Source organism: Aythya marila (genome assembly GCF_965140915.1).
Source record: "Aythya marila genome assembly, chromosome: 2".
Taxonomy (NCBI): Eukaryota; Metazoa; Chordata; class Aves; order Anseriformes; family Anatidae; genus Aythya; species Aythya marila.
The window spans coordinates 58,799,740-58,812,799 of record NC_139043.1 but is presented as its reverse complement, the minus strand read 5'-3'; the positions used below and the strand labels follow the sequence as shown (position 1 = coordinate 58,812,799).

Here is a 13,060-nt window from a genome sequence, read left to right as displayed (position 1 = left end):
GCTCTGATGGATCACATGTGTTAATAGCTTCCCAGCTTCAACTGAACTAGTAAATACAATTATGAACTGGAAAATTGAGTTAAAAAAAAAAAAAAAAGTTTTTTTTTTTTAATGTATTGGCTCTATAACAATAAAAGGCTTCTCTCCCAAGCCACCTACTCCCCGTCATAAGTCTCCTTGTTGAAATTGTTTATAAACATGTAATTGATGGCTTAATAAACAGCCAGCGATTGGTTACCAAGAACCATCTGAAATACTTCCAGCTGATGAGAGCACAGCCTTTCCTAATGTCTATAATGCTGTTTCTCAGCAGGGGTGTGTGCTGCAAGGTAAAGTGTGGCTGCCGAAGCACCCCTCCAGCCAAACAACCATTTGCCACGATGAGCTCTGCCCCATTCCCAATTGCAGGCTGGGGACCTCTACAGAAGGGCCGTCCAAGCTGATGATGGGCAGGAAGGTCACGAGGGGAACCAGCAATGGGCAAAGAGCACAGAGGGAGGGTATACACATTCATAATGCAGATAAGGAAAGAAATCCTTGCCAAAGATATGGAGAAAGACAGGAGTGGACTGCTGATAAAAGTTGTAGAATATCGAGGGATTTTTTTTATTTGTATTGATCACTGACATTCCAGCTCACTTTTAGTACATGCTGTGATAAGCCCAAATACGGTTCCAGCACTAGATTTCCATGATGTTTTCTTTCTGATTTACAGCTTCTTCCTCTGATTTTAACAGCTGTTAATAAATCTACGTTATCAGACAGCTGCACTTAGGTTGTACTCCTACACATTTCTCAAATTCTATGCCCTGAACAAGCTGGCATTTTACCCTTTTTTTTCCAGTCAAAAAATGAGTACTACGGCCTTCTAGGCTGTAGGTGTCACCTTCTGGTGCTATTCCTAATTCTGACCAGGCTAATAGATATCTGTAGTCCAAAACAGACCAAAATACCCCTCTTCATTATAAGTCTACAACTCCCTACATACATCAGATCCATGAGTGTAAGTGCCAGCACCATTTGCATCCCCTAGCAGGATTTAAATATGAGGTATTAACTGAGAAGACTGTGAGGGCTGGACTTCAGTGCAGCTTCTAGGAATGGGTGAATTTAAACCTTGCTCTTGTCCATGTCCTCCATCCCAACCTATTTACTCAGGAGCACGGTGACACAACTCAGGGGCACAACACAGATAAAAATGTGCTACTAGAGATGGCTGTTACAGAGCAAATTCCATCCACCTTTATCAGGGAATAACTTCACAACCACAGGGCATTAAGTCCAATGTTTGCTGGTTTAGCTGAGCATAGGCACTGACTCGAAGTGAAATGCACATTACTTTCACCAAGTGTAGACAACTGGTTTGGTATTTTTAAGTTTTGATGAGTTACCAGACAAACTTGCCGTTCAGCTTGTTTCTTTGCTATTTTTAATGGCAGTTTAAATCTTCTAATTTTGAAAGGCCTGGATACACTGGAAAAATATTCAAGATTATCAGATTGCTTGTAATCACTTTGACTTACTTGGCTAGTCTGAGAACAGGGCTATTATTTTTCTATTGGTTTTACATGCCAAGACCACGATGCCTTTGAAGCTCTAACTGTGTATTATGTCAATGGACATTTACTTATTTTAAAACACATGATCCATCTATGAAGCTGTATGTGCTAGAAGCGATGTACAAGACAATTCTTTTGGCAAAGGAATAGCTGCTACGAATGAGAACTAGCGGCTCAGTACATTATGTTTCAACAATTTGTATTTAAAAACAAACCAAGAAACAAAAAAGAACTCCCAGCATGGAATACTGGAGTTTCATTATTTCATTATATGAAATAATCCATGATGAGATCCTGAACATCTCTCCACCAATGTAGTGTGCAAAGAAGGGATTACAGACTACCCAAAATACGGAACAGGCATGTAATTTTACTATCCAGTCATTTAAAAAAGAGAAAGATTAAAAAAAAAAAAAAAAAGAAAAAAAAAGAAAGAAAGAGTTGTACTAAGAATAGCTTTCTGGTCCTCTCCCTCCTCTGAAATGGGTTAAACACACATGACACAATCTGAGTATCATTGTGCGAGGCAGTGACATCTATCTATATGCGTGTTTACAAAAGCCTTAAACATTTGCTAGGGATCAAAGGGCTGATGGTTTTAAATTTCTTATTTGCTTGAACCTCGTATTTCATGTGCTCCTCAAACTACAGCTCAGGGGTACCATGGCAGTGCATGTCGAAATTGTTTGTCCACCTCAGTGTGATGTATCCAATGCATCCGGAGGGGATTTCCTCACTTTATGTTCACTTTACATTGTGCCAGGTTATTTTGTGCCTATATGTATAGGGGAGAAATTGCAACAGTTTAAAAAGTCAAGTTTCTTTTGTGGAACAGAAAATTAAGTCGTTTCATCAGATCGTTCTTTAAAAAAATAAAGAAACAAAACAAAAACATGCACATCACACTTTTACATTGGTTTACAATTAAAAAAAAAAAAAAAAAGAAAAGAAAAAGGAAGCGTACAGACATTCAAAAAGGGAGCAAGAGAGAGAGGTGAGAGAGAGGTGGGGGAATGGGTGTAGCAATACTGATTCAAAACTGAAATGGAAGACAGTTTCTCCCTAGAACACTTTAGGGTTTTCAGAGTCCTTATTCCATAAAAGGAATATACTTGAAACACATCCCATTTAGGTGAGATGAGATTGCTAAAATACATACACAACTAAAAAATATGAGTCTTTTTTCATCTGTTATCTCCAAAGGTTTTTTTTGTTTTGTTTTTGTTTTTCATGTCTATTGCATAACAGCAAGAAACTTGCTTTCTTCTGCAAGTGAGGTCAACAAAGAACTCATGTCCCCAATAGCCATGTTGGTTGTGCTTACGGGCATAGCTGGGAATGTAAGAGACGCTCGGGGAGTGGTGAGGCGTGAGGAATTGCGGGAGAGATTCTGAATGATGCTCGGGCTCAAGGCTCCTGAAATTAAGCTGACATGGTCCCCATCATCTATGATAGCATCAAAATCAATCTGCACACCCTCTAGGCTGTTGTTGTCAAGGCTGTCAACTGTGCTTGATACTTGGTTAGCCCCCGGGGAAAGAAGCTCAGATGAGTTTGCAGTAGCAGTCCCCTGCAGCAGGCAGTTAGCTTCCGAAACAAAGAAAGAACCTGTTTTCATAGCTTGGTGGCTAAAGCCCGTGGTTTGGTCATATAACTGACCAGAGTAATTCTGCACGTTAGAGCAGAACTGCTGTGATTGACCTTGCATCTCCATCTTAACGGTGTTTACCCTGTACGTCTGGTTGCCATCACTTACATGTCCTTGCTGTTGTGTCAGGTTGTTCCTCAATGCATTTTGCCGTCTGTTGCCACTGTAATTGGCACATGGTTGATAACTCTTGGCCACCAACGAACCTGAAGGCTGGCTACCAATGGTGTGAGATACCGGCGGACAACTCTGTGGCCCTTGATAAAGGCTGCTTTGTGAGGTAGGACTAACCTGCCCTAGCATCATCTGATCGGATTGATTGACTCCCTGGTAATGAATTCCATCTCCAACTGGTTGGCTTTGCAAATATTCCTGCTCCATTATATTCCTGTTGTGCATTCCATTTGCCATACTGGTGGCTTGATCACTGGAAGCCATGGGATGTCCAAAGTTTTGCTGGTTCCCATTCACTGGCATGGTGCCACTTCTCAGCTTCTGCCCTTGAATTGCCATGCCACAGGAATTGTCCATTGCCCCAGAAATCGTTGGTTGCCTGCTGATGCTTTCACTGTAAGGCTTACTGAGCTGCATGCTGAAAGAATTACTGGCTCCGCTGCCAAGGACATTGTTCTGCTGTAAACCATAGGAAGCGTCGTTTTCCATCAGGTTCTGATAGCCGTTTTGCTGGGCCACGTTGCTTCTCTCCGGGTTCTGCTGCTGAACCATCATATTGTTATACAGTCCGAAGGCCCGAGTCTGCTGCACTGCTGAGCGCTGACCACATTTCAGTTTTGAAGGAGATAAGTCAGAACTTCCTGAGCTTACTTCATTCCACTGAATGGGCAAATCGCTCTTGTCCGCCTCGGAGCTGGCAGGTTGACTGCTCGTTGGAGGGGCTTGGTCAAAGTTGTTGGGATTGTTATTTCCTAACACTGCGCCGTGATGCATTTTGTTGCTGTCTAGGACATTGTTCAGCAGGTGGTCGTACATGCCCTGGTTCTGGGAATTCAGATACTGAACCACATCATCTGGCAGGAGATCCTCATCATTCAAACTGCCACCCGCTTCCATGGTAGCAGCCTCCAGGGCGACGTTCTCGCTGATGCTCGGAGGACAGGGGGAGCTGAAGCCACGGAAGACGCCACCCTCAGAACGGGTATAGTTCTGCAGAATGAGGTTGCGCTTTTCCATGGATGGAGGCAAAGCAGGAGGGTTAAAGCTGTTAAGGCTGTTGAAACGCTGGACTCTAGGGACAGAGAGGTTATCGGAGACCATTCTTAGCGGATCACTGGCTCTCCTTGTCCCGTTTCCTAGAGCATCATGAGACAAAAAATGCCTCCTGCTGTAACCATTTGCCCCACCATCACTACATCTTCGAGGGGCATTCACTGGAGGCAGGGGAGATACTCCGGATTCCCTGCAGTCACCCAAGAGTGCCATCCTTGTTTTGAGGCTCATCCTCTCCATGTTAGGCAGTGGAGTTGGTGGGGGTCCACCGGTAGCTGCTGCATATTTAGCTTTCAGCCTGTATTGCTGGGCTGGGGTGAGGCTGAGAAGGCTTGGTAGGTCATCACACTGGCTCGCTTCACTGGAGCGCCGGGAGGCATCCGTCGAGATGGGGTCATACGAGTCCGCAACACTCACATTCTGTGGTCTTCCCTCAGCCTGCGAGGCGTCGCTGGACCTCCGGCTGGAGAAGCAAGGTGAGATTCCAGAGGACCTGCGGCTGCTCAAGTAGGCTGAACTGATTGTGCTCGTATTGCTGTCCCTCCTGTTCAGCATGTTCAACACAGTGATGTCTGTACTTGAAAGTTCGTTCCTGTTCGGCAGAATAGTCATGGATCCTCCTACACTGCAGCTGCTGTTTGATTGGGTACCTGGAGGCAAAATTCACAGTTAAACAAACAGGCATTACCCCAAAACTGGTACAGAAAACACTCAGTAAAGAAGTAAGGGGAGTACAGAAGGAATGTCTACAACATCATAGCAGTGATCTTTATTGAAAGAAGTAGGGATAAAAACTGTGTCCTTAGGTTAAAAGCTAATTTAGAGACTCAATGGTAACATTTCAGTGTGAATCCCAGCACAAAATTTATAGGCCATAGCCACAAACTGTCATCAGCTGGTGTAGTCCTCTGGCTTGCAGTGCAACTATGCTGACTGATGTGCCAGAAGGACACATTTGTACGACAGCTTTTTATAGGCAAAATATAATTGAACAGGCATTTGCATGGAATGGCAAAATATACAAATTGGAGGCTATTCAAGGTCATTTCTAAGACTTCTTGAAATGTTCTTGAAATAACTCCTAACAACTGCAAAACATCTTTGCTGGTTTCCTTGTTTTGTTTTGTTTTTAAGTAAACAGAATGCATTTCTTAATTTTACATAGTTTTTTTCTGACTGAATGTGTTTCAGAAAACCTGGGCAGTCATTGCTGGGTAGAAAGCAGAAACCTACAGGTATGTCACAGGCAATGTAGAGGCAGCAGGGACATACGTTTTAGCAACGAGCACCAGCTCATACAAAAACAGCTATGGATCTTCAGGGTCACCTTGCTCCCATTCATGGATATTTCCCTTTAGTAGCAGTAGTATCTGTACATATGATTACTTGTATGTGTGGAAGCAGTTTAAAGGGCAGTCCAGTGCATGCGCACAAAGAGCGTCTTTTTTAAGGTTTTGTCTGCAAGAATTACATACAATGAACTGGTAGATATTTAATTCATCTGCCTTGCCTAAAAATAAGACAGGATTATGCTGATCTTAGGTCCAAACCTTTAACTGTAGAGAATATTTCACATGTGATACATGGCACTCCTGCTGGTCTCCCCTTCTATAAAACATGGGACTATCGGTTGTCCCTCAGGGTTGGTAGCAGGACTTGTAATAAGGGGATAAACAAAAAGTGATCAATTTACGGACTATTCTCACAGCTTCTGAATTTCATAAACTGTGCTAGTCTTTTACAAAGGCTGCAAGATTGAGATAGCAACCAAGAAATTTAAGGACAGAAAGAGTTATCACTCCCGTTACATGCATCTCACCATTTCCTATGAGAGGCGGCAAGGTCGGGGCTTTGGAAGGTGGAACGGGGTTCAGTCTTGGAAGCACTCCGTTAACTTGTTTCAACCTTTCGAATTTCACTTGCTCCATCCATTTGGTCCCTGTCATATTCCTCCTGGCCTGTAAGCCAAGTGCTGTGGTGGCTGTGGAAATGGTAGAGTCCATGATTGGGGTTTCATCGATGACACTGAGGTCTCCTACACTACCGCCACCGGTCAGAGTAAGCTCGATCCCATTGTTGGAATAGTTGCTGATGGGGGACTGTTCGCTGCTGCATGTAGACTGACCACCAGGGCTTGGCTGAGATGTCTGTTGGAGTGCAAGAAGAAACACAAGAACGTGAGGATTAAGCAGACAATGTTAACAGGGTACTTGCAACAAATGTGTATCTGAATGGAGCCAAAGGATACCAAATGTAAAGAAAAGTTTAGCATTAAATGATGACAGCAGTCGTTCATTAGGAGGCTTTCTAGAATACTGACTTTAACTGCAATGAATGCCATTGCAAAACTTGAGACTAAAATCCACTTTAATATCTTGCTGACAGTATATATTATATCTACATGAGCCATTTATGTCAGTTATTCCCATAATTGGGAATTATATCACTTCGTACCATTCATGAGCATGCATGTATGCATACTCATGTTTTGGGTATGCACTGTTCCCAATGGAAACTGCAGGTCAATAAACCAGATCATAATTCAGCCATGTTATGAAGTCTAATTTGCAAAGCTAGGCTTGCAGCAAACAAACAAACAAGATTCCAACAGCACTGGAATTTGTTTTTTGCCTTTTTTTTTTTTTTTAATTAGACTTGTGGCTAAAGAACGTAAGTATTTTCCAAGCTTAAGGCTCATTGTTACGAGCAGTGGTTGGCCAGAAATGTTGGCGTGTAATAAAACAGGGACAGAGCATCAGTGCAAAAATACTGTATCATATTATCAGCGTCCTGAAGGACCCTAGCAGCGTGCTCTAAATTATTTCATCTCTGCCCTGTATCAAGAAGGTGATGATCCACAGAATCAAATCCTTTGTTTCATTAGAATCTTCTAAGTACACAGTACAGCCTGCTATCTATGGGAATATAAATCTGCTGCAATAGTTTCTTCTTTCTTAACAGTGTTCCCTGCTGATGTAGAAGGATTCTTGGGGAAGTACAAGCTTGATTTATTTTTTATACTCATAAGGTTCTTGTAAAAGAATGGGAAAATTCCTCTAACAAACTGAAATACTAAGGCAAATAGACTGACAAACAAAACAGACAGCAAGACAGACAGAAGTCTCTGGAAGCAGCATCTTACTGTACCTTGTATCACTGTGACCACAAATCTGTGCATGCAGTGATTATTTTGCTCCCAAGAACAGTTTCATGTTAATATTTAATGTTTTTCAGCTTTTTTTGTTGTTTTGTTTTGTTTTGTTTTTGACCAGCCTGTGATTTTTATGAACACTCTTACCGAAAAATGCTAGCTAGCATTTCTGAGGTAGCAGTGACGGCTCTCTCTTTTAACATCAGTGAATGAAGACAGAGAGGCATGGCAGTACTCTAGTTTCATATGCCCCTGAGGAGTCCATTCAGATGCAATAACTATTTTATTATTTCTAACTTGAACGATGATACTTAGAATTTACGAGGCCACACTGAGCAAGTTGATTTCCAAATGCTGGCCATGGCAGATTTGGTGACAAGAATAGAAGCAACTGTTATTACACAGAAGAGAGCTTACGTTTCTGGACAATAGCTCTGTGCCATATGGAAGAAGAGCACTAATGGTTAGAAGCTTGTTCTTGTAGCCATGTGTCAAGATCACAGTGAGGTAGGTTACAGAAGTAAGAACAGCATTATGGGAAACATATACTTCTAGGTGTGCAACAGGAAAAAGAAAAAAAAAATAATAAAAAAAACTATTTCATCTAGAGGGTAAGGTTCAAAGACATTTCTGAAGACATTTCACCAATATAAGCCAGATTTTTCACATGTCAAGTGTTGCAAAATGCTCACAGCACATTACATTTGGGAATGAGTTTGATGGATTGCACATTACTAAATAAATGAATGATTGGACAACAGGCAGAAGGCTAAAATAAAGACATAAATAATGTTGCAATAAGAAAAACAGCAGAAAAGTTTAAATGCCCTCACCTTATTACCCACTGTCCTTAGGAAGTTAGAACAAGACATTTAAGAGCATTAGACAGAAAAGACATCGGATTAGTTAAAAAACAGAAAGCGTATCTCAATTCATACATGCAGTAAAAAACAGGAAACACAGGATTGTTTTTAGAAGATACTTTCAGTGAGAAATATCAAACACTATGCAAGTAATCAGAACTAATATCCCTCTGACGCAAGTTATATTCATATTGAAACCATCTATATTCAACAGCTCAATATACCTCAATAATGCTATGGATTGAGGTAACTAGGCAAGAGGTGAATGGGTTTTGTTCCTTTGTAATCTAAGGTAGCTATCACCAAAGAGAGCAGAGGGTCTCCTTGGGACTTCACAGGGAGTTAACTCTGTGTCCTTGTAAGTTTATGAGTTCGGGATTAATATTCCACCGTTTGGGCATAAGCCTTCAGCACAACATAGCAGTAACTTGTATTTCACTGAGTAATCATTTTGAATTACAGCACGAAGATTAACCATATGAGCAGCTTTTGGAGGCCTCATAGGTGTAGTGCCCAAGGGTTGATCCAGATGAATTGTGGACCCAGACATGGAAAAGGATGGAGATCTAGTAAACTAGTAAAGGCCTTTACTAGTTTTAACCATTGTGGACAGGATGGTCCATGGAATGCAGGCAGATGAAAGAAGAACTTCTTAATTTAATTTAGCATGTCAGAAAATGGAATAAATATTACCCAGAAGCTCTAAGAAGAGCAATACGGTCCTTTCAACATTCAACTACTAATTCAATTTAATTTACTTAAATTAGACTAATTTGGTCAAGTTAGATTAAATATCACATTAACATAAGAGGCCACATCATAACAGAGATCAAATATTATCAAAATATCTCTTCCTGCTGTTAAAGATATTCACCTTATCCCGTTTTCAGTTTGATACAGTTTGTTAAGACTTGACAACCTCAAGCCCGTAAAATCTGATTCTTTCTCCAGGTTCTCCATAGTTACCATTGTCAACATTATCACTGTAGTATTTTGAACTGAGTTTTATTTGTGCTCTGGTTTTGAGCCTGCAGCATTCACATTCTCTAACTGTCTTCTGTAAACAGGAGAGTGGAAAAAAACTGCCTTTTTAAAATGAAAGCTATGATTTTCTCATAATATGCTGATTCCAGAAGATGGAGTTTTAAGAGAAACAATTATTGTGAGAGTTGCCAGCACTGCACTTACTGCATATTGCACAGACTAGATGTAATCTTTTTATTTGCTATTTCTTAGGCTTTAAAAACATTTTACAATGTAAACGAAAAGGAAAACCTCACAAAACCCAACCTTGTGAGCTAGAGTTTATGGGTTTGAGCATTTCATAAAGGGATTATTAAGCCGTTATAAAGAGAGAAAGGACAAAGGGAATGGCACGGTGTATTGCATACCATTGGTTTTTCTGCCTTGACCGCTTTCACTTGGAGGCATTCTTCGCGCTTTGAGGTAGTGTTGCTGAGGTCCTTCTGCTCTCCAATTGCACCCTGAGTCTGCTGGCCCGGTGATCGTGTCTGAGAGTGGCTGCCTGGGTCTCTGGGTGGCGGAGGCCTCGGGTGAATATCTCCCCGCTGCTTCTTGGTGACATGTGCCTCTGGGCCATGCACGGTCTTCACGTGTTTCCGGAGAGAACTGGGGTCTGTGTAGCGCTTTGTGCAGCCTGGGATCTTGCAAACATACGGTTTCTGCCAAGCCAGGAAAAAACACTTAAATTAGATTTAATTCCATATGGGACTCCTGAAGAACTCCTCGGAGCACAGCTGGTGCTACAGTTCTACACTTTCACAGTGAATTTGTTATCTAATTTATGGTCTCTAGAGTGACTGCATCTAGTCAAACCTATTGATTTCCCCTGGTTTTGAAGGTACTCATTAATGCTGCACAGCTTACAGAGGGCAGAGCCTCACATGATACGAACTGGCACAGCTTTGATTTACCACAGCAGCAGAGCCAAGAGAGCGATGGCAATTTATGAATTTATGAAGACTGGCCCAACTTTGAATCCTGTCCATTTCTCTCAGCAGTTTGATATCCTGTTTGCAGTACACAGAGGCAAACAATCCCCTTCAGAACATGTTGGGACATTTTTTCAGGCAGGAGTATCTGAGGAAGAACTCCTTTCTTGGCCCTGTCAGATCACTAGTTTAAATGTCAAAGCACAGGACTCAATTCCACAAGCATTTTCACACTGCATCAATATATTCAATAGTAATATTATTGCTACTAGCATAACTAATCACTCACTTTATTTAAAACTAGCTTCCTTTGTCTATGAATTTCACTTTTTCAGTAAGCAATGTGGAGAAAAGTAAATGTACTGTCTTGTAATCTCACCAAGACTTTCTTTGTTCTTATATTATGAGAGGATTAGAAAGGAAGAGTTGAGCCCTTCCTAAACACTCTAATTGCCTTGGGAAACAAAGTATCATTCACTCACTTTTATTACTGAATTGTTTCCAAGAAACTACTATTTTTAGTCTTATTTACACTAACCCTCAAGAAAAAAAGAGATCCTCATGCAGAGTTCCTTAAAGGGGTTTTCGGTCTGTTTATACATGGCACTAGGGAGACTTTGACAAATGTGGCTTCTTAATAGCTATCTATGGCCTGAGCCTGCTTCCACTGACGTCAGTGGAAAAAAACTCCCATTGACTTGAATGGGAGCAAAAATGTCAATTGTTAGTAATGTAAAGTTGATGCTGAGCTACTGAGGCAGGTTTTTCTCAAGATGCTATGGAAACGTACATCAGCTAGTTCTCTTACGGTTATGACAGATCTTCATCAAGATATCTGAGCTGCTTTTAAATCTGCTTATAGGTTACTTACAATCAAAATAGGACTGTGAGGAAGTGCTGAATTGGGTCGATGCTTTCCAGTGGCATTCATGGCAGGCCCTACATCAGTATACATTGCCTAAGATGTTAGCCCGATAACAGTAAAGGGAATTTTTCAATTGTCCTTCCTGCTGCACCTACCAGAAATGATGTGCGATAGATAACCTTTCTTGGTGACTTACTGCTTGACATGAAACAACAGGCAGCATGTCTGCAAGTTTGTGAGGATCTTATTCATCAACTGCTGTTACACAACAAACAGATTGGTTCAGACAGTGCACAAAATGGAAGTCAGATATGGGTAAGACTTTGGTGAACATCCGTCTGTATTTTCTATATTGGTGACAATACACAAAGTAGCTGCTGGGCTTCAGTGTATTTGTTAGGCTGCTGAGGCCACATGCTCTAAGGACAGGGCAGATTCAGGTATGTGCAATGCTCTCTGCTTTCCTTGTGACTCAAGGGATGCTGCAGGGACCACGGGACTGTAACAAGATGAATGCTCCTAGATTCTGCCAGCCCATTCGTGACAGGCCTGACAGAAAGCTAGAGAAGGATTTTGCCGTGAAAATGAATGCAGCTGGTGTGGTTTCAGAACCATACAGTCAGCGTGGAGGTATGTCCTGCCTTGCTAGAACTTTCTGATTTAGCCTGAAGGTGAAGGCATAATAGGGGACAGGTCAAGCAGAATCACAGAATCATTTAGGTTGGAAGAGACCTCCAAGATCACCCAGTCCAACCTCTGACCTAACACTAATCAGTCCTCCACTAAACCCTATCCCTAAGCTCTACATCTAGAAGTCTTTTAAAGACCTCCAGGGATGGTGACAACCAGTTCCCCGGGCAGCCCATTCCAGTGCCTAACAACCCTTTCAGTAAAGAAGTTTTTCCTAATATCCAACCTAAACCTCCCCTGGTGCAACTTTAGCCCATTCCCCCTCGTCCTGTCACCAGGCACGTGGGAGAACAGGCCAACCCCCACCTCGCTACAGCCTCCTTTAATGTACCTGCAGAGAGCGATAAGGTCTCCCCTGAGCCTCCTCTTCTCCAGGCTGAACAAGCCCAGCTCCCTCAGCCGCTCCTCGTAGGACTTGTTCTCCAGGCCCCTCACCAGCTTCACAGCCCTTCTCTGGACTCGCTCAAGCACCTCGATGTCCTTCTTGTAGCGAGGGGCCCAAAACTGAACACAGTACTCGAGGTGCGGCCTCACCAGAGCCGAGTACAGGGGGACAATCACTTCCCTAGCCCTGCTGGTCACACTGTTCCTGATACAAGCCAGGATGCCGTTGGCCTTCTTGGCCACCTGAGCACTCTGCTGGCTCATATTCAGCTGACTATCCACCATCACTCCCAGGTCCTTCTCTGCCAGGCAGCTTTCCAGCTACTCATCTCCCAGCCTGTAGCTCTGCTTGGGGTTGTTGTGCCCCAGGTGCAGGACCCGGCACTTGGCCTTGTTGAACTTCATGCAGTTGACCTCAGCCCATCGGTGCAGCCTATCCAGATCCTCCTGCAGAGCCTTCCTACCCTCAAGCAGATCGACACACGCACCTAACTTGGTGTCATCTGCAAACTTACTGAGGGTGCACTCGATGCCCTCATCCAGATAATCGATGAAGATATTAAAGAGGTCCGGCTCCAGCACCGAGCCCTGGGGGACGCCACTAGTGACTGGCCTCCAACTGGACTTGACTCCATTCACCACGACTCTTTGGGCCCAGCTATCCAGCAGTTTCTAACCCAACGAAGCGTGCGCCAGTGCAAGCCAAGAGCAGCCAGTTTCT

The 13,060-nt window shown here is 42.6% G+C and overlaps 1 protein-coding gene across 1 annotated transcript in view; it reads right to left on the bottom strand.

The window, feature by feature from the left end:
• Positions 1-1,136: 1,136 nt before the first annotated feature.
• The window catches only part of GLI3 (GLI family zinc finger 3), a 208,881-nt gene continuing 196,957 nt past the window's right edge, over positions 1,137-13,060 (bottom strand). The window contains exons 13-15 of the mRNA XM_082753540.1: positions 9,840-10,130; positions 6,254-6,581; positions 1,137-5,084 (exon numbers count right to left, since the gene is read on the bottom strand). Of these exons, the coding sequence (XP_082609666.1) occupies positions 2,794-5,084; positions 6,254-6,581; positions 9,840-10,130 (2,910 nt within the window). The 3' untranslated portion in view covers positions 1,137-2,793. The remainder of the gene's footprint in view (positions 5,085-6,253; positions 6,582-9,839; positions 10,131-13,060) is intronic.